At 46.9% G+C, this 24,510-nt stretch overlaps 1 protein-coding gene and 1 pseudogene across 1 annotated transcript; both read left to right on the top strand.

Moving 5' to 3' along the window:
* Positions 1 to 13,661: 13,661 nt before the first annotated feature.
* LOC136654148 (serine/threonine-protein kinase SBK1-like) lies at positions 13,662 to 19,715 on the top strand. Its single transcript, XM_066631037.1, has 4 exons — positions 13,662 to 13,770; positions 15,661 to 15,825; positions 16,660 to 16,862; positions 18,211 to 19,715. Exons 2-4 carry the CDS (start codon positions 15,663 to 15,665, stop codon positions 18,805 to 18,807), a joined length of 963 nt encoding a protein of 320 aa, XP_066487134.1. The 5' UTR covers positions 13,662 to 13,770; positions 15,661 to 15,662; the 3' UTR covers positions 18,808 to 19,715.
* On the top strand, positions 16,117 to 16,236 carry LOC136655004 (5S ribosomal RNA; annotated as a pseudogene).
* Positions 19,716 to 24,510: the final 4,795 nt, after the last annotated feature.

Below are 24,510 nucleotides of genomic sequence, written 5' to 3'. Positions count from 1 at the left end.
TCATTGCCACTGAGACCTTGATTATGCAATTATCTCTGGTCGACCAAACACTAGTAGCAGACTGGCTGTTGCATTCTGCATCAGATATAGTATAGTCCTTCATTGCACCAGGAATCATGTTTGGGGGGGCCCTCTGAGACAAAGCCCCTAGATTAGTCTATCTACTGTACAAGTGCACCTGAAAACACTGGACCTAATTCAAAAATTCACCCCAGAAAATTTGGGAAAGCCAGGTGTTTTCATGTCACGCATGAGTGGGTAGGGCTCACTAGTTTTCAACACCAAGGATTTTGGATGTGGAATTTTGGAATGTGTCATGGGCTAAGAAAGATCACGGTGCTTCTGGGAATGTGCAAAGCTCATCCATCCTGCTCTACTGATAAGTTACAGGCCTCTTCAACATATAAGAGGGGAGGCCTAAGAACATAAGAGCTTCCTTGCTCACACAGACCAACATCTAGCTCAGCATTCCGTTTCCAACAGTGACCACTAGATGTCAGGAAGAAGTTTATTCGTATTTATTTATTGTAATATTAGTTCCAGATGTGATAGTTCCATTCATTGATTAGTTTTCACATCTGGAATAATATACTATGTTCCTTGTCAAAGGATGTGCTCAAGCACCTCTCAGAAATTAACAGTGGGAGTTGAGGTCAACTCTGGTTTGTGAGCTTCTGGAAAATGCTTCAGTCTGGAATGCTCCCCTTCCTGTCTGCATAGAAGTCCATAGAAGTCCAGCTGCGATACAAGGACATCTGCAAGAGGGATCTGAAGGCCTTAGGAGTGGACCTCAACAGGTGGGAAACCCTGGCCTCTGAGCGGCCCGCTTGGAGGCAGGCTGTGCAGCATGGCCTTTCCCAGTTTGAAGAGACACTTGGCCAACAGTCTGAGGCAAAGAAGGAAGGCCCATAGCCAGGGAGACAGACCAGGGACACACTACACTTGCTCCCAGTGTGGAAGGGATTGTCACTCCCGAATCGGCCTTTTCAGCCACACTAGACGCTGTGCCAGAACCACCATCCAGAGCGCGATACCATAGTCTTCCGAGACTGAAGGTTGCCAACAACAACAGAAGTCCAGGAAACATTTGCCCACATCTGTTCAAAGATATTGATAATAATACTATGTAAGTAGCCAGAGAAGACAGGCGGAAACCTCAAGGAACTGATTGAAGCATTACAATGACAGAATGGACACGGAGGGAGAGACAGGTAACTATCCTGGTTGAGGGTAAGACGTGTGCTACATTTCTGTGCTCCCAAGTTATTGTAATGTGCCTTTCCTGATAAAGAGGATTGCTCGGAGCTGCTTCTCTTTAGCTCTTACTGCTGGACCTTCCACGTACAAAGAAAAACAAGGTCCAGCAGCTCCGTCAGAAGATGCAAGGCCAGCCCATCTGTGAAGTTGACTGATGCAGTCACAAGTAGCAGATTGGTGGGAGACTCCCACCTCTGACTGCCCACTCATCTACACTGCTCCTCTTCCTCTCACTCACTAGACTGAAAAAGGGAGCCATTGCCATAGTTAGGCATCCAGAGCCCAGGGCTGAACTCAAAATGTTGCCCTAAAAGTGATCTGAACACCAGGTGTGACATTTTTGGGAATGATGACCCACCCACATTTTCCAAAAAATGTGAAATTTTTTAAAAAAATCAGCTGCCTCATCCCACCTGCTCACCATCTCCTCTGTCAACTCCTCCCTGCCCCAGCTCTCCTCCTGCTTGCCCCACAAGCAGAAGAGCAAGGGGCAGTGAGCAACCAGAGACTTTGTTTACCATCAGTGTCACTTCCCCAAAGGAGAAAAAAAACATCAAAAAGTACTATTTTTCCCCCTTTGAAGAGGTGGTCACCTCTCTGGTGGTGGTCACAGTCTCTGGCAACTTGCGGCCCCTTGCTCTACCACCTCCCTTCAGCTTCAGCCCCCCGCCATACCTCCAAGTACCTGTTGCTGCCACTGCTTCCTGAAGTCTCCTCACCAGAGGAAAAGGGTGCACACTGGCTGCCACCATCTTGGCTGCGGCTAGCGTGACATCCCCGCACTAATGGAGCCCGGGGCAATTGACCCCCTGCCCCCAATTAGTGATGCCACTGGGCAGAGCAGAAGAGGAATTGTGGAGGAGAGTAATATAGAGGTAGCACACTTGCCCTAAAATATGTGTATCTGTCCACATTCATTGTGGAATTGCACATATTATAGTTGCAAAATGCCATTGTAACCATAAGGATATGCTATATTAGGAATTTTCTTCTGGAAGTTATCCCATGTGGTTGGACTTCTTACCTGTTGACACTGAATGTGCATAATGTAGAGTTCAAACAAATAAATAAAGCCACTTTTATGAGCATCACATGAACAAGCAGTTGACAGATGAAACACTTGTAGCACTGCAATCCTATCCACACTTACCGGGAAATAAACTTCATTGGCTATAATGGGCTTACATCTAAGTAGACGTGCATAGGCTTGGGCTCTTAGTGCTTTCATTTGGGAGCAAAACTCAATGGGATTTACTTTTGCAGAAATGTGAGTAGAACTGGGCAGTGCTTTTAAAACTCCACTTGGTGAAGTGGCTGGAGATCCTCAGATTGCCAGCTGGTGGTGCTGCAGGCCTGGTCCATAATGCCCTCTGTGGACCAGCACAGAATTCTTTTGTTTGTTTTTCCATTTTGGTCTATTTTGACAGGTGCAGCAGTTGTGGGGAGGTGTGCATGAGGTGATTTCAGACTCAGGAGGACTCCCATCAGACTCTTCAAGGCTAGTGATGGCTCCATCTCTTCAAAATGGAGTTGTGGCATAGTTGGCCAGGGATGTGGAAAGAGCGTCCTTGAGCTGTTTAGAGCAAGGTGCTGGTTGCACATCCTCCCAGTATTTCTCAGAGGAATGTAAGCACCCTTACACACTTCATTTCTGCATTTATATCCTGCATTTTGACAAGCGCTCCAAAGCACCTCACCACCACCTTGGTAAATAATAACTTGAAAATGAGTGTAGCGTAGTGGATATAGAGAGTGTAAGACAGAGGGAAGACCTGGGTTCAAGGCACCATTCAGACATGAAGCTAAGTCACGCCTTCCCCTAAGTCTATAGGAAAAATGGGGCATTAACACACTAAAGTAAGTAAAATGTGATTATAAGAAAAACAAGCACAGTAGTACCTTGCACTTTCATCTGGTTAGGGATCAGAGCATGGATGAAACTAAAAAATTGATGAATGTGAAAGCATAGCCTTATTTAGCTTGCAAATTTATTTTGGTCAAGGGAAAATATAAATAACTAACAGCACAATCTTAACAGTGGGCCTGCACTGTATCCAGCACATGTTTCAGACTGACTGAGGCTCAACCCAAGGCAAGAGGAAATAATTCCTCAGTGGTGCAAATCTGAGCAGCCCGGAGTTGCCCCAGGCTGCCCGGGAACGGGGCCAGGATCCAGCATAAGTGCTGGATTCTGGCCTCGCTTCCTGCTCCCTGCTTGCCTGCCCATGGGTCCACCTGCCACCCACCCCCCTGTCCCAAAACGCCTCCTCCCCATGCCCTCCCCAACTCCTGTCCTTTCCAGGCTGGTGCAAACTTATCGATCCTGGAGCCCATGTTGGTGCGGGGAGATTGGTGCAAGTTCTTGAACTGGCCTCCCTGACTCCCTAGTTGGCATGAATGTGCCTTACAGCATGTTTGCGACAGTCCTGGGCCACCAAAAGGGACTTGTGCAGGTCCCAAGGGTGCTTTAGGGTTGCGACTTTAATACGCATGTGAATGAATGCAAGACCTTAAATAAACAGAAATAAAAAGCATATGAACGTCATGGAAGGTTGGATGAAATTGGACGAAAGAGGAAAGAACGTGGACAAAATTTAAAATGTGTTAATAATTGAAAATGACTGAAAGAGCAAAGTGATGAGAGTCAAGCAGATGAAAATCAAGGTATTACTGTATCTAAAACAGTTTCAGCTCTGAAGACCAACTATCAAAAGACTCATGAAAATAAAAAATAAAAATTCATGGTCTTGAAACAACCAACAAATGGAGGTCCTCTGGGGGAACTTTCCCGCTTGTGTGTCATTATCTGTGTTCTCATGCACTTGACAGAAATTTTAACATGGTTGTACAGCAATGATATTTTAGACTGAGATAGTTTTCCTAAAGGAGTTCAAAGTACACTGTTCTTGGTCACCCTTATAAGAACACTGTAAAGTAGGCCAGCACAGGTGTGCCCGTTTCAGATACAGAATTCGTGGATAAGGGGGACGCCTGTATTAATAGTGCCCCCCACCTGCATGTCCATTAACATTCTTTAAATGCTTGCCAGGAAATGTTTCTTGCTTAAAACAGGTTGCTATAAGCATTCATGCTTATACCATGATGAAAGGTGGCTGCTGGCAGCCTGAATGTCTGACAAAACTAGATGGAACACTAAATGCTAATGGAAGTTAACTGCTTCCTGTTTAGCATTCCATCTATTTTCATCAGGCATTCAGACTGCCAGCAGCCTCCTGTCATTGTGCTATAAGCATGAATGCTTATTGCAACCTGTTTTAAGCGAGACACATCCCAGTAAGCCAGGGTGCCCAAACCCCGGCCCTGGGGCCACTTGCGGCCCTCAAAGACTCCCAATGCGGCCCTCAAGGAGACCCCAGCCTCCAATGAGCCTGTGGCCCTCCAGAAACTTGCTGGAGCCTGCACTGGCCCAACACAACTGCTCTCAGCGTGAGGGCAACTGCTTGACCTCTCGCTTTAGCTGTGGGATGAGGGCTCCCTCCACTGCTTGCTGTTTCACGTCTGTGATGTAGTAGCAGCAGCAAAGAAAAGGCCAGCCTTGCTTTCTGCAAGGCCCTTTATAGGCCTTGACCTATTGCAAGATGTTCATTCATTCATATAAGTTCCACCTCTAGTATATTAATTTATGTAAACTTATGTAAATTTATTCAAATTTTAAATGTAAATTAATTCTTTTTTCCCCCGACCCCCAACACAGTGTCAGAGAGATGATGCGGCCCTCCTGCCAAAAACTTTGGACACTCCTGCAGTAAGCATTTAAAGAATGAGTGTGGGGGAGGGGGATCAGCTGATAATTGAAACCACGGATATGGGATCTGCAAATATGGGGGCCTGTCTGCATTAATCCCATAGTAAGATGGTTGAGTAGCTTCTTTAATGTCACCCTACAACTTCATGGTTGAGCCAGTATTTGGTTGAGCCAGTAAATGAGGTAACTTGTACCTCATTGTCTGAATAGTCATGACTAGGAAAGATAGGGGCAAGGACTAGGAAAGCTAGAGGCAAAGGAGGCAACCCACAACAATGATTGCACAAATTAAGAAGTGTGGAGTACAAAAATGTGGCCTTCAGTACACAGCTTAAGAAGTCACTGGTTGATCTCAGTTCATGCTCCTGCTCAAAATGCCATCTGGGTGTTGATCTCCTCATTATTGTGCCAGGGTAACAACCGGCAGAAAGCAACATTGCCAAGGTAAACAACACCCAAGTCTGCAGCTGTTGCTGGAACTTCATTAAGCAAGAATGTGCCACCCGCCAGCTGGACGCACTCCAGGTTTAGCAGAAGTGATAGCTAACAAGGTTCATGGTCAAGGGTAGAAACAATGGACATCAGAAATGGCCAGTTCCTTCCCAAGTCCTTGCCCACTCCTCCAGGATCAAAAGGTGGAAGCCCAATAACCAATCTGGGACCATGACAATGGGTTAACCTTGGAAGCAAATGCTGGTGCTTATGTATCATTTGTCCCCAAGATTGCCATGGTTGCAGGTCCCTTGAGATAAAAAGCCTGGATCATTCAGAGATCAACAACCATCTCCTGTGTGAGGTGAGAATGTGTACCCAGTCTACACATTACACAGAGTGTAGGATTTGGAACTGTTTGGATTTGGAGTGTAGGATACTTCAGAGGGCATGCGGGTCATATTTTAGAATGCTTCCCTTTCACAAACACATAATATTTTGTCATGCACATATGAATAAGCACATTGGAGGAAAGCTTTAGGGTAGACCTCTCCTTGCTTTTCTGGTGTACTGAATGCATGATTCTTTTTGTTTGTTTGTTTTTGTTTTGTTTTGTTTGCTTTTGCACTTAGGAGAATTAAAAAATATGACTCCTTTACATAGTCTGAGGTGGAACAGTCCAGATTTCTACCATCTCCATGTACGACCTTACTCTGTGCGACTGATGAGCGAGGAGAGTGTGACAAGGGAATGTGGTAATATGGCTCTGTGCAATTCAAGGGGTTGCCACCCACCAAATTAATTGGTTGCAATGTTTGAACACAGTTCAGTTAAACTAATTTAAGTGGGTTTAACATTCAACATTAAATTGGTTTAACATTCAACCAATCAACCACCTCTCCAGATTTCTCTGCTCCATTACCTAAGGTGGTATGGGCCAGGAACAAGTGATTTTGGCTTTATAAACTGCCCCTAGACATTATTGTACCTGAATTAAACTATCAAAATGACATACGTGCCCCTACTTTGAACTAGCACCCACATTTTAATGACATGGAGGGCCAAATTATGGTCAGGAGACCAAAGTATGATCAGCACAACAGGAGGTTTAATAAGCAAGGCAAACACATATACAAGAGCGTACAGTGATGACTAAATTTACCCTGCACAGCCTTTAAAAGGCCAATACTCAAGTTATCAGCTCTTGGAACTATGGATGGATCCGGGGGGGGGCTGGGTACATAGCCCCCCAAAACTGTTGCATCAGCGGGGAGCAAAGTCAGACACCAGGGGAACACATACTGGGTGGAGCGAAGTTGGAATGGGAGCCCAGGCCTACCTGACAGGTAAATCTGGGCTCCAAGTCTAGGTTGGAGCCCAGGTCTATCCACCCAGCGAATGGCGACAGAGGCCAGCCATAAGCTCAGCCAGGAGCCAGGTCTACCTGGTTGACCTGGTCTCTGGAGTTAAGGTAGTGTTCCTGCTCCCCTCCCCCAAACATAAACACTGGATCTGCCCCTGTAGGTGACATATATCACTTATGAAAGGAATGTATGATGTGTACCCCAGAAGAACTGTAACAAGAATAATTAATGGCATGCAAGCTTCTTGGCAAAAGCCTACTTGCATCCTTTATTGCAATAGAGTCTTTTCCTTCTTTTTCTTTTATAACTGACTGGTGTCTTTTCAGTCCACACATCAAGCAGAGCCTTCAGTCTAAGTTCTGCCTTTCTTGCCTTGTCTTTCCAATACCACAAGAGTATTTTCTCTGCCATTACATTTTTAACTCAGGTTTCCTTCACCAGCACTTCTAAATCGTCAACTAAGGGCTAAATTCTATCCAAAATTCCAGTGCCGGTGCAGCTGTGCCAAAGGGGCTTGCACTGCATTCTGTAGTGGGGAGGCAGTCACAGAGGCCTCCTCAAGGTATGGGAACATTTGTTCCCTTACCTTGGGGCTGTATTGTGGCTGCACTGGTGCTGGAAAGTTGGATAGGATTGGGCTCTAACATGGGTGACCACCTCTTAGCCTCACTGAACAAACAGAGTTGTTGTGAGGATTAAACTGGAATAGGGGAACCACACACATCACTCTGAGCTCCTTGGAGGAAGCATGAGATGGAAATTTACCATTAATAAAATGTTTTACCTATTTGCCACACTCACACATAAAGTGAGGTGGAGTCACTTGAAGTCACAAACATAAAGTGCTGTATGGGGAAAGGGAACTGGGCTGCCCTCCTGCACAACTCACCACTTCTCAGTCTGTTGCAGCACTTTTCCTGCCACTTCCCAGCAACATCCACTATTGAAACTGGAAGGGAAAAAATGTCTGGAGCAACCAGCTACAGGGAATTCAGCTGCAGGAGAAGTTTGCTGCTCCTCTCTCCTATGCTTTTATTCTCCTCTCTCTCTCTCTCTCTCTCTCTCACACACACACTGCCCAGCCCATTTTATATGCTTACAGGGAAGACATGTTAATAAAGGCCCTATCATCACATCTACTGTAGTTTGGTCCACATATGGTGATGTTGGGGCAGGAAATTGCTTTCCCTATCTTGCCACCTGAAGCAAGACCTTCCCTTTGCTTCATGGAAAGACCAGCTCTGGTAAGCCTGTTTAAACCAGTGGTTCCCAACCTTTAGGATCCCGCGGACCATTGAGATGAAAATTGGAATAGTTGAGGACCACATGGAACCTCCCTCTCCATTCCTGCCCTCCCGCCCACAAAAAATACAATTAAATTTGTAATGGGAAGTTTTTTTAGAATTATTATTTGTAGAGAAGATTTGTGAGTTCCTGCTTTTGTTGCTGGCTGTGGATGGTCTGTTCTCTGTCCTCTCTGGGGTACTGTAGGGAAGCATCTCCCAAGCCAGCAGTCCCTGATGGACTACCAGAGAGGACAGATAATGGATGGCCCATAGCTGAGGCAGAGAGCTAGTTTTCATGTCTAGTTTCGAGATAAATGCAGTCTTTAAAATGTTCCTTAGGTTCATAGAAAGTTTCATATGTTCTGGTAGGTACATGAGGCTAGTTCCAGGTTTTAGGGGAGCACTAATGGTGAAATCTCTGGATGTGGCACATAGAAAGGTAGATTAGATCAACTACCCACCAACTGAAGTGTTGGCTGCATATGGACCATTCTCTGCCTTCAGTGGTGGTCCTTGGGAAAGCGCTTGCTCAGCAAGATGCTGGAAGTGATATAAGGTGATCTTTTTTTCCTCACGGACCATTTCTCAGGGTCTCGCAGACTACCTGTGTTCCACACCATGGGTTGGGAACCAGTGGTTTAAACAATCCCAGCTGACTGTGCGCAATGCTCCCATTTGGCTTCCAGCAGGTGAGCCTGGGGTTGTTCTAAGGGCAAATCTCCCTGCCTTTCCTCATCCTATTCCCTGTACTTCCAGGTTCTTCACTGCAGTTCCTGCAGGGCCTGTAAACAGATGTCTTCTGGATGAGGAAGAAGCTCTCCCTCCCCTCTTCTCTCCTATGCACGAAACCATTTCGATGAGTGACTCTCCATGGAAACTGAGGGTACAACAAACAGTGCCCTGCCCACCTGCCCACTTAGGCCCCCAGTCCTTCCCCAGAGGCCAGCTTACTGCCATGTACATCCGTAAACCATCATTGGCAAAGGCCAAACCACACACTAGGCAAAAACTGCCAAGGAACAAGCAAAGGTCAGGGCGCATCTGTCTCCTGTTGAGGGGCAAGATATTCACACGCAAGCAAAGGGGGGGGGGATTCTGCCCAGTGCCAGTGATCCCTGCAGAAGCAGGTGGTCCTTCCCCAGAAAGCTGAATACTATTGCTAGGAAAGGATGATCTGGGGAGGATTTGCTCAGCTGGGTGAGAACTTTTAGGGTTCCTGCTCAAGCTCACGTACTAATGTGTGAGTTAGCACCTAACATTGTTTAACCTAGGGGTGGGTGGACTTTGGGTTTGCAGGATCTACTTTTGGTTTTGCCTGAATGGTCAGGTCTCCCAACTGGAGCCTGCTCAGAGGGTTGGATGCAGTATTAAGGGGTGAATTGCCTCTGAGGACATGTTCAGCCCTGCAACGTGTGAAGTGCTTAGCGCACTGAAAAATGCTATACAATCGCTGAGTATCATTACAGTATTTGTTTTAAGAGTCTAATGGGGGAGTATTTTTGTTGCTATTGTTAGGCAACTGGGCCCTCAGAAACCCCTGCTGATCTACTACAAATCAGAGATCTACCACTCGATCCTGATTTACTTTCTGCCTGGTGTCCACCCCTGCTTCAACCATTCTTCCATGGTTAGAATGGTTTGCACCAATGGTTTAGCTGGCACAAATCTGAGAAACCTGTGTAGGGCTGCCGAGCTAGAGATGGGGGTTAGGACACAGCGGGAACTGCTGCCACCAATCTCACCCCCTCCCAGGCGCCACCTCACATTCCACTCTTGCCCTACCCAGAAATGCACCCTCCCCACCCCCTCCCAGAATGCCCTCCGGTCACCCTCTCTCATCTCCTGCACTGCTTGGTGCAAACCCACCTGCCTTAGCCAGCGATGGGATGGGATCTAGCACCAGCAGGCAGACATACATCCTTGTGCTAGCATGGCCTGCTCCCAAGTCAGTGCAAACATGCTTTATAGAATGTTTGCAGCACTCTGGAGCCAGCGCAGCGGGCCTGAACAGGCTCAGCATGATCGTAGGACTGAGCTCAATGTCATGCTGAGGTGGGAGTGGAGAATCTTCAGGAATAGCTTCAGTCAGGGCTGACAACCCCACATTGCAAGTGGAGGAGCGTGATGCTTCTCCATACAGAGAGTTCTCTCCACACAGAAAATCTGATGCCAGGGAGAAACATCAGAACCCAAACCTCTCTCTGACATGCTCGTTTTCAGTGTGGAAGAAATTGTTTCATATGAAAGAACATCAAACATGTGTGCCCCCAAGCTGCATTTGGAAGACAGCTTCTAAGGGACTTCCTGATTGGCTGAAGCAGCTTTTTAGGATCTGAAGGGTGCTCAACTGATGCTATGGGGCTAGTGCTCTAGGCCTGCTTGCTTGTTATATGCTCAACCTGTACACCTGCAAATAAATATTACAACACAGAATTGAAACCTTCTGTACTTTGTCCTCCAAATAATTTGTCCTCCAGATTTTCTCTCTGTGAAAACTGTCCTCTCCTCGGGGAAGTGAGAAGTGTGTGAAAGGTGTGTGTGATGTAAACAGGGATGTGTTCTGGCCCGGATCATAAGAACATAAGAACAGCCCCACTGGATCAGGCCATAGGCCCATCTAGTCCAGCTTCCTGTATCTCACAGCGGCCCACCAAATGCCCCAGGGAGCACACCAGATAACAAGAGACCTCATCCTGGTGCCCTCCCTTGCATCTGGCCTTCTGACATAACCCATTTCTAAAATCAGGAGGTTGTGCATACACATCATGGCTTGTACCCCGTAATGGATTTTTCCTCCAGAAACTTGTCCAATCCCCTTTTAAAGGCATCCAGGCCAGATGCCGTCACCACATCCTGTGGCAAGGAGTTCCACAGACCAACCACACTCTGAGTAAAGAAATATTTTCTCTTGTCTGTTCTAACTCTCCCAACACTCAATTTTAGTGGATGTCCCCTGGTTCTGGTGTTATGTGAGAGTGTAAAGAGCATCTCCCTATCCACTCTGTCCATCCCCTGCATAATTTTGTATGTCTCAATCATGTCCCCCCTCAGGCGTCTCTTTTCTAGGCTGAAGAGGCCCAAACGCCGTAGCCTTTCCTCGTAAGGAAGGTGCCCCAGCCCCGTAATCATCTTAGTCGCTCTCTTTTGCACCTTTTCCATTTCCACTATGTCTTTTTTGAGATGCGGCGACCAGAACTGGACACAATACTCCAGGTGTGGCCTTACCATCGATTTGTACAATGGCATTATAATATTAGCCGTTTTGTTCTCAATACCTTTCCTAATGATCCCAAGCATAGAATTGGCCTTCTTAACTGCCTCCGAAAATTGGGTCGACACTTTCATCGACCTGTCCACCACCACCCCAAGATCTCTCTCCTGATCTGTCACAGACAGCTCAGAACCCATCAGCCTATATCTAAAGTTTTGATTTTTTGCCCCAATGTGCATGACTTTACACTTACTGACATTGAAGCGCATCTGCCATTTTGTTGCCCATTCTGCCAGTCTGGAGAGATCCTTCTGGAGCTCCTCACAATCACTTCTGGTCTTCACCACTCGGAAAAGTTTGGTGTCGTCTGCAAACTTTGCAACCTCACTGCTCACCCCTGTCTCCAGGTCATTTATGAAGAGGTTGAAAAGCACCGGTCCCAGGACAGATCCTTGGGGCTTTTCACCGCTTTGCACCTCTCTCCATTGTGAAAATTGCCCATTGACACCCACTCTCTGCTTCCTGGCCTCCAACTAGTTCTCAATCCATGAGAGGACCTGTCCTCTAATTCCCTGACTGTGGAGTTTTCTCAGTAGCCTTTGGTGAGGGACCGTGTTGTACACTTTCTGAAAGTCCAGATATATAATGTCCACGGGTTCTCCTGCATCCACATGCCTGTTGACCTTTTCAAAGAATTCTATAAGGTTCGTGAGGCAAGACTTACCCTTACAGAAGCCATGCTGATTCTCCCTCAGCAAGTCCTGTTCATTTATGTGTTTTGAGATCCTATCTTTGATGAGGCATTCCACCATCTTACCCGGTACAGATGTTAGGCCTATAGTTTCCCGGATCCCCCCTTTCCCTTTTTAAAGATAGGCGTGACATTTGCTATCCTCCAATCTTCGGGCACTGTGGCTGTTTTGAGGGACCAGTTGCATATCTTAGTCAAGAGATCAGCAACTTCATTCTTCAATTCCTTAATAACTCTTGGGTGGATGCCATCAGGGCCCGGTGACTTATTGATCTTTAATTTATCAAGGAGGTCTGAAACATCTTCTCTTTTAACCTCTATCTGACTTAACTCCTTGGTCAGGAGGGGCCGTTCGGGCAGCGGTATCTGCCCAAGGTCTTCTGCCGTGAAGACAGATGCAAAGAACTCATTTAATTTCTCTGCCATCTCTAAGTCTCCTTTTATCTTCCCTTTCCCTCCCTCACCATCCAGAGGGCCAACCGCTTCTCTGGCGGGTTTCCTGCTTCTAACATATTTGAAGAAGCTTTTATTATTCCCCTTAATGCTGCTGGCCATGTGTTCCTCATAGTCTCGCTTGGCCTCCCATATCACCTTCTTACATTTCTTTTGCCACAGTTTATGTTCCTTTTTATTCTCCTCATTAGGGCAAGACTTCCATTTACGGAAGGAAGCTTCCTTGCCCTTCACAGCCTCTCTAACTTGGCTGATTAGCCATGCGGGCACCCTCCTGGATTTAGTGGAACCCTTCTTTCTTTGTGGGATACACATCTGCTGGGCCTCTATTACTGTTGTTTTAAGCAGCCTCCATGCACTCTGGAGAGATTGGACTCTTTTTACCCTCCCTTTCAACCTCCTTCTAACCAGCCTCCTCATTTGAGGGAAGTCTGCCCGTCGGAAGTCAAGGGTTTTTGTTAGAGATTTGCCTGGTATTCTTCCCCCAACATGCACGTCAAAACGGATCGCAGCATGATCACTGTTCCCCAATGGCTCAGTAACGTTTACATCTCTAACCAGGTCCTGTGTACCGCACAATATTAAATCCAGAGTCACCTGCCCTCTGGTGGGCTCCGTGACTAGCTGCTCTAAGCCACAGTCATTTAGCACGTCAAGAGATCTGGTCTCCTTATCGTGACCAGAACACAAATTGACCCAGTCTATATGAGGATAATTGAAGTCCCCCATGATTACAGCTCTGTCCCTCCTTGTCACCTCATCATGAAATGAGGATGGCATGGTGATCTGCTGCTGGGCAAGATGTGGAAGCAGAGACCATATAGGCACAACAGTCATTTTTTCCTAGTCTAATGCAACTTGTCTCATCAAAAACCAGTCCCCTACCAGTCCCTTGAAGACAGAGAAGCTCAACTCCTTTCCAGGAACATCTGGGACACGTATACATAAGCGTAAAAGCAGCTGGGCAGGCGGAGGTAAAAATAACTCTGGTAAGTAGTTGCTAATCCTGCCCCGTGGAACTCTCCAGAGCCCTGACCTTTTGGGGCAGGAGGGGAAGAGACGAGAGGGGTGGCTTGGCCTCTTTCCCTACTTGTGTGGCTGGACAGAACCAGATGGGAAGTGGTTGCTATAAAAGGCTCCATGCAGATCTACATGTGGCAGGTACCAAATATACACAGATAGTCCAGAGAGTCAATCAACAAACCACTCAGGAAGCAAGAGTCGGGAGTGCTCCAGCTCCACCGTGGCAGGTAAGCATCTGTTTCAGGGCAGGGGTGCTTCAGTCCTGATTTGCATTTCCTGTGCATTTGAATGCATAACTTACATGAGCATAGAAAGTGTGTTTTGGCTTTAAATGGCTCTCTTTTCCTTTACAAGCTACAAAGACTAACAGTGTTCACAAATGACTCATTTCAAGCTAGAAGGTATTCAGAGAGTCACTTGCAAAAATGCACCTGCGGGAATGCTTTCACAAAGTATGGGGTGCCAAGCATCTTTAAAGGACCCCTCAGTCACAACCCCCAATCCCTAGTTTCTAATAAAAGAAGGCTGGGATTGAAGTCTGCCGACCTGTTCAGTCACATTTCTGCCCTAGAAGTATTTTCCCCAAATCACATTAAGTGTGGGCATCGGGTGTGGTTGTTGAACCACACAAATGAGAAGCACCCTCTGCATATGAGCAGGGGCACTAATTTCTTTAGTGTTTATTAACATTTTGCATGTCTGAGCCCCAGCACCAAAAGCCTTTTTGCCACCCATTTGGTCCAGGATTCACAGCATAATCCTATGCATGGCTACTTCTGAGTAGGTCACCTGAATAAGTCAGTCACCTTGTATTCAGTGAGCCTTACTCCCAGGAAAGTGTACAGTATATAGGAGTGCAGCCACAGGGCTCTGTTCCCCTCTTGCAGCTCAATTTATTAGAGTCAAGCATCTGATACACAGTCCAATACATGTGGTGTCTGCTTATGTAAACATTATGGTGCGGTCATTTCTGGTGTGGCGCCAGAGGGAATCAGTGCTCTCACATGGGAAGACATGCTGCTTCAGAGTGACTAAGGAAAAATTAGAAGGAAACCTCAGCACAGTAGGGGAACCTGGGCAGTGAAGATTTCTTTTGTCCTCCATTGGGTTCTCTGCCCTTTTACACAGTAGGGCGACTGATACCCTCATTTTCGGTTGTGCATTTGCAGTCATAATTTGCCCAGGTATGCGCAGCTTTGTTCTGGAGGGAGAGGAGTTTGCTGTCTGCATCATTTTCCCCCTTAATGTGGCAAAGCACAACTGGAGACACTGGGCCCAATCCTATCCAATTTTTCAGTGCCGGTGCTGCTGTGCCAATGGGGCATGTGTTGCATCCTGTGGTGGGGAGGCAGTCACAGAGGCCTCCTCAAGGTCTGGGAACATTTGTTCCTTACCTTGTGGCTGCATTGTGGCTGCCCCAGTGCTGGGAAGTTGGATAGGATTGTGCCCACTAGCAGTTCCCAGCACCACTATTTTGCTATCATCAATTTTTTGCTGCAAGAGTCTCAGAGCTGTGCATGTAGCATAGACGCGTCCAAACCAACCAACCTGTTATGATCACTTTCTCTCAATCATCCCTGCATACATTTCTATATCTTTCCTCCTCCTCCTGCCTTGGTATGCATTTGTGTGGATGGGCAGGCAGGAGGGCATGTTCCACTTTCATGCCTCATACACAGGATCACACCCTTCTACCCCCGAGTATAAATCCAGAATAACCATCTTTTCGATGCTCTGAACTTGCAGTCATTAGCAGATGAAAATCTCCACTTTGATTCCTAAAAGCACATTGAAAAATAGCCTTTTCAATCCAACTTTTTAAGTATCTCCACACACACAGGCAGTTTAAGTGAGTGAAGGGGAAGAGAAACTCACTTTACATGGTGAGTACATGCCCTGAGAAACCGAGCTCTATTTTATCTTCATAAAGGTATAAGTTCACCTTCTGAACTTTGAAGAAAGTTTTGCCACCATGTTTGCAACCAAACAAAAATCAAGAGGAGAGGAAAAAGTATCTTCAGCACTCAGGAGGAGCTTTCCAAATGCACTTGGTGCTGGGATGCAACTTGCTCTCTGTGTTCACCACAAGTCTCTCTCCTCCCTTTTTCACTGTGCAGCCATGAAGCTCAGCCTCGGCAACATTGCCGAACGGCTGAAAGAGATGGTCCAGCTGACATCACAGAATCTGCCCCAGGTAGAAGTGACGAGTAGTTACACCATCCTCCGAGAGCTGGGGAGTGGCTCCTATGGGCATGTGATGATGGCAGTCCACCAGCACCAAGGTGAGTCAGGAGATGGTTAAGGGGCAAGGCAGGGGAGGAAATTCAACCCTTGAACCAATAACATTGGAGCCACCGGCACTTAGGGCTGAGCCCTGAAATATTGCAAGAGAACCACAGAGTATGCACAGTGTGCTTTCTCCTCACTACAACAGAATAATGATCAGACGGAGTCTCAACTCATCTGGGACTCACTAGGTAACCATAAGAGGACCATGTCTTTTATCATGTCAGAGCCTTGGCCATTTAGGTCAGTATTGTCTCTTCTGAATAGCAATAGTGTCCCAAGGTTCAAGCTGCAGCAACTGTTACCCTGCACTTGCCCGATCTCATCTGATTTCAGAAGCTAAGCAGGGTCAGGCCTGGTTAGTACTTGGATGGGAGACCGCCTGGGAATACCGGGTGCTGTAGGCTTATACCATAGTCTTTTGAGACTGAAGGTTGCCAACCAAACTGCAGGGGAAAGCTCACCTGCTTCTAATAGATTTCCATAAATTAGAAGTATCTTTTGCTTCATGTGGTGGAGTAAAAATAGAAGGAAAGGAAGAAAGAAATTACACAATAAGACGGCTAGAACTATTCTCCCTGGCATGCTTGTTTTCGAGTGGTGAGGATTTCTTCTGGGGAGCATAGACGAATATTCAGTCAGGTGAGCCTCCACCCACAGGTTGAAGTGGCACAGCCCTCAGGTTCATCACCTCCACTGCTGTCTGCAGGAACCAGGCTTTTGTTCATAGGGTGTCAGCTATTTCGTTCTGGCAAATTGTATCGGGGGGGGGGCTAGCTGGTTTGATCTGATGTGAGGACAAAGCAAACTCCTGAACATCTCTCTTGCAGGGACCCCCATGGCGCTGAAATTTGTGCGCAAGAAACACACGGAACTGCAGGAGTTTTTGAATGAGTACTGCATTGCACTAACCTTGAGCGCTCATCCTTGCATTGCCACGGCCCTGGGCATTGCCTTCCAGACCCCTCAACACTACGTCTTTGCACAAGAGCTGGCCTTGGCCAACGACCTCTTCTCTCTCATGGTGCCACAGGTAACTCAAGGCTGCTCTTGAGCCAATCACGTGTTCTGTAGTAATCCGTTCTCTCTAGCTCCCATCTTTTCTCATGTTTTTAAAACGGCTCCGTGAGATGAAGTGGAGGGCAAGGGGATGTGTCTGAGGAGCGAGTACAAGCATCTTCTCTCACGCACGCTCCCCTTCCATGACCTCTGTGCCATTTCAAGTAATGCATAAACTATCCACCATGGCTTATTCTCATGGTCTAGGATGGCAGTAGTAATACACATGCCTCTGAGCATGTGCAGAGGTATGTTTACTCCCACAAATAGCTCCATAATTTTGAGTGAGCTGAATATGAACACTTCACCCTCCAGAACTGCTCATTTTCAAACGCTACACCCCCATCTTTCAAACAAACTTTAGAAGGCATTCTGTTTCCTAGACTCCTGCCTCTTCTGTTCATCCATTCTTCACATTCAAGTACTTGCAAAGCCATAATATGTGTGAATTCTGCACCGTAAATAATTTGTTTTAGGTTGTACCTAATCTTGACACACATTTTCATACCTGTCTTCATAGCCATAAGAGGCTAGAAACAGGACCAGCCCAAAGCTATTGGATGCCTGAGGTGGCATGCCAAATGCTGTCCCCCATCTGATGATGTGCCAGCCTCTGTTCCTCTCACTTCCTGGATTGGACCAAAAAAGGGGGGCAGAGAGGAAGTGTGAAGAACAGGAGAAAGATATACTAGAGTGTATGGCACTCTGGCCCACCCTTCTCCTCTTCTCCACATATCCTTTTCTGCTCTGTTGTCCTCACCCCCCCCCCCCCCTTTTGCTGATCCAGGGGAGGAGGAGCAGTGGAATTAAGTGGGCAGATAGAGGCAGGAGCTTCTGCCAACCTGCTGCTTGAGTCAACTGCTTCAGTCAGCCTCATGGATGAGCTGGCCCGGACTAGAAAATTGCTTTAAAAAAAACAAACAAAAGAACACCACTTTGATTCCTAGACTTTTGGTTGTGATGCCAAATTTCATGTGTGCATGAAGTGATCACAGAAAAATGGAATATACAAAGCCCTTCCAATGTCCATGCACTGTTTTCATCCTTGTCAGCTTGGTTTCCAGCTGCTTTATGGAAAGCTGCCTGGAAGCACTTAAAACGGCTGGAGCACATACCCTGAGCAGGGCTTTGATAGCTTGGTTGAAAGGGAGTTGGCAACTCAAAGAGGATGAAAAGTCACTCAGTCTTCTCAAGGGGCCCTAAAGTACCCTGAGTGCCTCCAATCTGACCCTATTGGAGCTGGGCCTGACGCCCCTTACTCCTGCCACGTAATCTGCAGAGCCATACAGTGCTTTCAGTTCTGCTCTTTTTTCTCCACCAAGATTGGCGTGCCTGAGCAGCGGGTGAAGCGCTGTGCCCTCCAGCTTTCCAGTGCCCTGGAGTATATGGAATCCAAGGGTCTGGTGCATCGTGACGTCAAGCCAGAGAACGTGCTGCTGTGTGACCCTGAGTGCCGGCGCATCAAGCTGACGGATTTTGGGCTGAGCTGTCCACAAGGCCAAGCCATCGCGGCCTTGCCTGAGAGCCTGCCCTACACAGCACCTGAGCTGTGCAGCCTGGGCCCAAAAGCTCATTTGGAGGCCCAACCTAGTCTGGACACATGGAGTCTGGGAGTGCTGCTCTTCTGTGTGCTAACTGGCTATTTCCCCTGGCTCACAGCTGTGTCCACCGACCGGCATTACCGCAGCTTTGTCTGCTGGCATCGCAGTCCCTGTTTTGCTCCATGCCCGCCTCATTGGGGGTGTTTCACTCCCCAGGCACTGGAGATGCTGAAAGGGCTATTGATGCCCAATCCAGCCCGTCGTAGCCCTGCCAAGGAGCTGATGGCTTATATCAAAGCACCTTGGTTGCTACCAGAGACCCGGAGCCATACTCGGTCCAGCAGAGAACTTTTCCTTGGTGTTAGCCGCTACTGCTAGGGAATCAGGCTAGTTGTGAGGAGAAGGGAGGAGGTAGCACCAATCCCATATACACATCTTAGCCTTTGAGGGACCAAACACACATATCACCAAACTGGACTCCTCAGCAGCTCCAGAAATGAGGATAAATCACTTGAGCCAGGGGAAGAAAAAAAAACAACAACTTTTGTTACCCTCAGTAAACTGTGAGCTGCCAGTGGGCCTGGGGAGGACAAATTGACCATTCCCTCCTACGTGACTTCCATATTAGGAGGATCACTCCCCAGCCCCCTGGATCCAAGATTCAAAAGACTTGATTTCAGCCTCTCCTGGGTCAGTAGTTGGCCATCTTATCCTTGAAATAAAGCATCATGAAAAGGAACCAAATTTAATGGACCCCAAAACCTTGGTATCCCCTGTTGGACCTGGATCTAACCAAATGGTTAAACTATTATTTCTGGATGAATAGGTTGGAAACACATAGCCCCAGTTCCCACAACAAAAATGAAACTTCAGAAACTTCTTCCATATTGTTGGGAGCCATGCCATGAGCCATGCTGTCCTATTATTCAATGCCTGCGTAGGTTTGGCATACCTTGGCATTGACCATGGGCACTGGTGGGAGATTTTTGCATCACTTTGTCCAGGGCCGCCCTGGATTGTCTCTTGAGTCATATCTAACTGCAGGAGAGAAGGAAGCTGTGAAGCTGGTTTGTGCAGTGGGCACTGGAGGTGAGGGAAGGCCAAGGAGAGCTGCTAGGGGCAGTCTGACATGGGGCTCACAGAGTTGCCAAAAAGTTTGTGAAGACAAAAGCTGATTCGGGTCTGAGCTTGCTGTGAATTGAGCACTGCCAGCCTGTACACTTGCTTATATGCTGCTGTAATACCTATTCAACCTGTACTTTTGTAAATAAATAATCAAGACACCATGAAGTAGTCAGTGCTTTTTTTTTTTTTTTCCAAAGCAAAGAGATTCTGTAATGATTGGCTGGTACATCCCCCTGCTTGGAGAAAAGGGAGTGCAAACCAATTTTTTATTTCAATGAGAGACTGGCAATGACAGTTATGGCAGGTAAGTTCAGATCATCACTTGGAATTCAGCTCCTCTGCTAGGGCTGCCTGGTCCATTTTTTGCATCAACTTCCCCATTCTCACCCCTTCTTTTGGCTGCTCAGCCTCTAGGTCCTCCTCCCATTCAGCTTCCCAAATCACCCCTGCTGATCACTGAAGAGCAATTCTCTTTTGCTCTAGAGCAGGGGTCTCCAAATCCCGGCCCTGGGGCCAGATGTAGCCCATGGTGAGCCTCTATCCAGCCCGTGGCCAGCCTCTCGTCCCCTGAAAGCCCCTGGCCCACTTTGCAGAACATGACTGAAACTATGCTCTGGTTGCATCTGGAGGGTGTTCTAAGGGCCAGAGAGGTGGAATGACTGAGCCCATTCATTCATTTATTCACTCATCTAAGTTCCATCTCTAATTTATTTATTTAAATTTTATATGTAAATTTTTTTCCCCGGCCCTCAAAACCGTGCCAGACATTTGATGCGGCCCTCTGGCCAAAACGTTTGGAGACCCCTGCTCTAGAGTAGTAGACCCTGTGTGAGGTCTTGCCTCCAACCCTCTTTCTCCTTCCACCTCTCTTTTCCCCAATGCCCATCTTCTTAGACCTGATCGGCATATGCAGCAGAATCAGGGCAGTAGGGTGGACCACACCATATCAGAAATTATGGAATGCTTTTCCGAATTAAAAACTCCCCACAAATGTTCAATTGGCACAAAGGCCACATATGTGGGCTAGAACATTTACCCTTGATGTGCTAGTTTCTATTTGCCAGCAGTTGTGCGTTCGTTTTTAGGAGAGAGGCATTCCCCTCCTATAGTCTGAAATGGTACAATCTATTATATTCCCTTTTATATTCTACCACCTCTGCTGAACTTACCGGTCCTTTACTTATTGGTTCTTTTTCCTTACTATCTCTCTTTCCCACCTCTCTACTTCTCTGGAATTTGAAAGGATGGCCACTTTTGCCCCCACCCTACCCATATGCCCCAGTGCACATTCTGGCAACTGTTTTCCAAAAAAGACAGAGACAGAAAAGGAAGGCCAGTAAACAGATGCAACCTCTCACTGAAGGGCAGAACTAATCAGGGCTTAGGAGAGGGGGGTAAAGGAGGTAATTTGTACCCGGGCCCAGGGTCAAAAAGGGAGGCCCAGGAGCCAAAGGAGGGGCCCCAGAAATTTCCTGGGATCTTACATTTTCCTATCAGACTTGTTGCCCGCACAGGATGCTGGGGATACTACCACGAGTGTGTGGTTGCAGCTACTGGCAAGTCATGTATGCTGGTATGAGGAATACATACATGACATAACCCAGTATCAAATCTGGGAAAAAACTGGACTGTTACAGTAGCTCTTTGACTCATGGATCTGTTTCCCATGAAGGAGTGTACAGGAGCTCAGGGACACTGGTCCAAGACTATAGCTGCTGCAGAAGCACGTTTTGGTACATACAGGACATTTCCCATTCTAGTGTGAGCCTAAATAAGATGATGCTAATTTTCTGCAAGATTTTCTATATTTAAAAGATTTTAGAGTGACTTAGGTGTGAGTTTGGTTTTCCATATTACTGTATCTATCTGCCGATGCCACAGGGGTGGGTAGACCTGGGCTCCAAAGATTTTTGTCTCCACTCTCCTTCCACCCTGTTTTGCCTTCCTACCCTACTTTGCTTGCAGATCACTACCCTCCCCTGCTCTGTTCACCCCTCCCCCTTGCTAAGGGGCCCAAAAGAAACTTTGTACTCCCTGATAAAATTCCTCTCATAGGCCCTGGAACTAATAATCCAAAATTGCACTCACACACCCTACACTATCCAGGCCACGGCATGCCACAAGCAGGGAGCAGGTGCCTTACCAGATGGGACCCTGCAGATGAAATCATGCCGACTGACCTGGGCAAGAGAGTCAAGTCATATTTTGCAGAGGGGAAGCTAAAAATAAGAGAAGTAATAAAATAAAAAGGCATTTGAAAGCTGTAAGACAGTTGTTTTCCTCCAGGAAGGTTTAGCAATGTCTGCCATGGCTCTCGGCTTCTGACAGTGTGGTGGCATTTGTGTGTGTGTGTGTGTGTGTGTGTGTGTGTGAACCTAATAATTTCTCCCACCACCATGATCCTTTCTACTCACAAGCTTCCTTATAATTATTTTCTACATTTTCATACCACCCTTCCTCTAAAGAGCTCAGGGTGGTGTACACAGTTGCTCCCCTCCTTTTGTTCTCACAACAACCCTGTGAGGTAGGTGAGGCTGAAAGAAAGTGACTGGCCCAAGGTCACCCAGGAAGCTTGATAGCTGAGGGGGAATTTGAACCTGGATCTTCCAGGTCGAAGTCCACCTCCCAAACCACTACACCACTCTGGCTCACTCCTGCTAAACCATGTTGAGCACTAGGAAGACCAAGTCTTTGTGAGCTAATATGGCTACTCATATGGGGGGGGGGTATGCAATGCTGCACACCTGGAGGTTTTCTGCCTTCTCAAATTGTGTCCAGCAGGCTATCAGACCTGAGCGTGTTCAACAGCAGCTGTAACCGGAAACTATTAAGAAGCAGCCAATTTTGCTTGGCCCTTGCGGCCTCTCACGCACCAGCTAAATATAACCGAATGCAGAAGATGATCACAGCAGGTGGGTGGAAGAAAAAGACTTTCCCCCGCCTTCATTTCCTCTTTATTGGTACTTACGAAGAGAGAACTCATGTCTGGGATCACAAGGCTTTGAGGATTATGTTCAGGATTGTGCAAGCAGAAACAGAATCTGATGCCAGGCACCGAACTGAAAATCACAACAAATAAAATATTCAGGAAACCAGAAATTGGTTTGGGCCATCATGGATATGGAGATGGGTCTGAAAATTCATCTGCAGTACATGGAGAAAGTAGCCACATTGGGGCTGGGTAGCACACCTGGGTGGTCAGAGGCTGGGACTTTTTCCTTAGTCTCTTGTCTAGTGGCTCTCTCTCTCTAGTGGCTGGATAGTAAAGCAAAATTGGTGCAAAACAAGGAGGAACACGCCAATGTTTGCGTAATTAGTTTACTTTGCATAATGGACTCAGGGCCCAATGGACTCAGGGCCCAATTCGATCCAATTTTCCAGCACCAGTTCAGCCACAATGCAGCCCCAAAGTAAGGGAACAAATGTTCCCTTACTTTAAGGGGGCCTCTCTGACTGCTGTCCCACCATAAGATGCAGTGCATGCCCCGTTGGCACAGCTGCACCGGCACTGGAAAATTGGATAGGATTGGGCTCTCAGGTGGCAGAGTTTTCCTTCCGTGTTGCAGAAATTAGGAGATTTTGAGGATTTGTTTAAAATACATGGCATGCACAACTCAGGTCATGACAGAGGGACAACATGCTCTCTGCCACATGGAAGAAGACAACAGAGGATGTTTGCGCGGGGCTTCTGCATCTTGTAGAAGCTTAGTTTACTGGACTATTTGACTTGATTTGTTGTGGGCAACTAAGTTGTAGAGTGTTGGATCTCAAATATTTGTTGTACTAGCAAACATCCTCTTATGGAAGAAAGGAAAAGGGTACATGCAAGGATATTTTTCAAATGTGTTGCACATGAGTCCAGTGCCTGGATCAGGCAGCAAATATGTGCACTACCCCCCCCCCCCGCCATCAACTACCTTCATGAGTGCAATTCATTTTCTAGAATGGATCCACATAATTCATTCAGGAGGGCCACCAGGAACCATTATTGAGTGGGTGGCTATGTAAATTAGATGATGGAAAGCAGATTAAACTTGTTCTGTTCCTACATTCACACAGGGGCTAAAGACTAGCTTTTGTGCATATAATAAGATTCCCTGTTCTGTTGCATTAAAAGGACTTTTCCTATTTTTGTGTGGTTTGTTCCCTGAAAGTTAGCACTTTGTAAACATGTGCCAACATTTTATTGAATTCCACATAAGCACTTGAGCAGCACCAATCCCCCCCCCCACACACACACACTATTATCAGGCAGAAGCAACAATAATCAACAACTGGTTTTGCATTGGCCTGCATTTAAATTAACAGGATAAGCAAGTAAGGCTGCAATTCTATGCACACTTTCTTGAGAGTAATCCCCACTGAAGACAATGGGACTTACAAGTAGTAGACAAGCACTGAATTGCACTCTAACAGTCTATCAAGGAAGAGCAGGTAGGAGAGTTATCATCTGCCTGTTTTCATCCCTTGAACCCACCACTCATTCTCAGGGTCACTGCCTCTCCTTCATCTGCCCTAAGAGATATTCTTGGCTAACCCCCTCCAGCTGGCAGACTCAAAGGGAAGAGTGACATAAGAGAGTCATTAAACTGTCAGCAATGAATTACAGGAGCTGGCAGGAGTGGACAGTTATGCTCAAAACATCGTAAACTGAGTGAGGTTGCCACCTAGATGGTTTAAACTGGGCTCGGATCATTATTCTGCCACCCAGATGATGCCATTCCTCTCTCCCTCACCCCATAAGCCAAGCTCAGGTTTACTTCAAAATAAAATAATCTAAGCTAATGAACAATGGCTCTGAAAAAAGTGGCAATCCTGTGACACCAGCTCAGGAAACTGACCTTCAGCTGTAGTGTTGGCACTCACAAGTGGACCACACTCTTGGCAGTGGTACCACCCAGGGCTGGCCCTGCCAAGAAGGAAGGTAAAGCATAACTGTTCAGATGATGTCCATAA

Source organism: Tiliqua scincoides, chromosome 5 (assembly GCF_035046505.1).
Source record: "Tiliqua scincoides isolate rTilSci1 chromosome 5, rTilSci1.hap2, whole genome shotgun sequence".
Classification (NCBI taxonomy): domain Eukaryota; kingdom Metazoa; phylum Chordata; class Lepidosauria; order Squamata; family Scincidae; genus Tiliqua; species Tiliqua scincoides.
Note: the sequence above shows the minus strand (reverse complement) of the source record. Positions and strands in the feature narration are given on the sequence as shown.

Bases quoted from the DNA above. Each gene is read 5' to 3' on its own strand.
- LOC136654148 (XM_066631037.1), top strand. From the start codon at position 15,663: ATGAAGCTCAGCCTCGGCAACATTGCCGAACGGCTGAAAGAGATGGTC. The intron at 15,826-16,659 runs GTGAGTCAGGAG...TCTCTCTTGCAG, and splicing joins GGCAGTCCACCAGCACCAAG to GGACCCCCATGGCGCTGAAA. The intron at 16,863-18,210 runs GTAACTCAAGGC...TTCTCCACCAAG, and splicing joins TCTCTCTCATGGTGCCACAG to ATTGGCGTGCCTGAGCAGCG.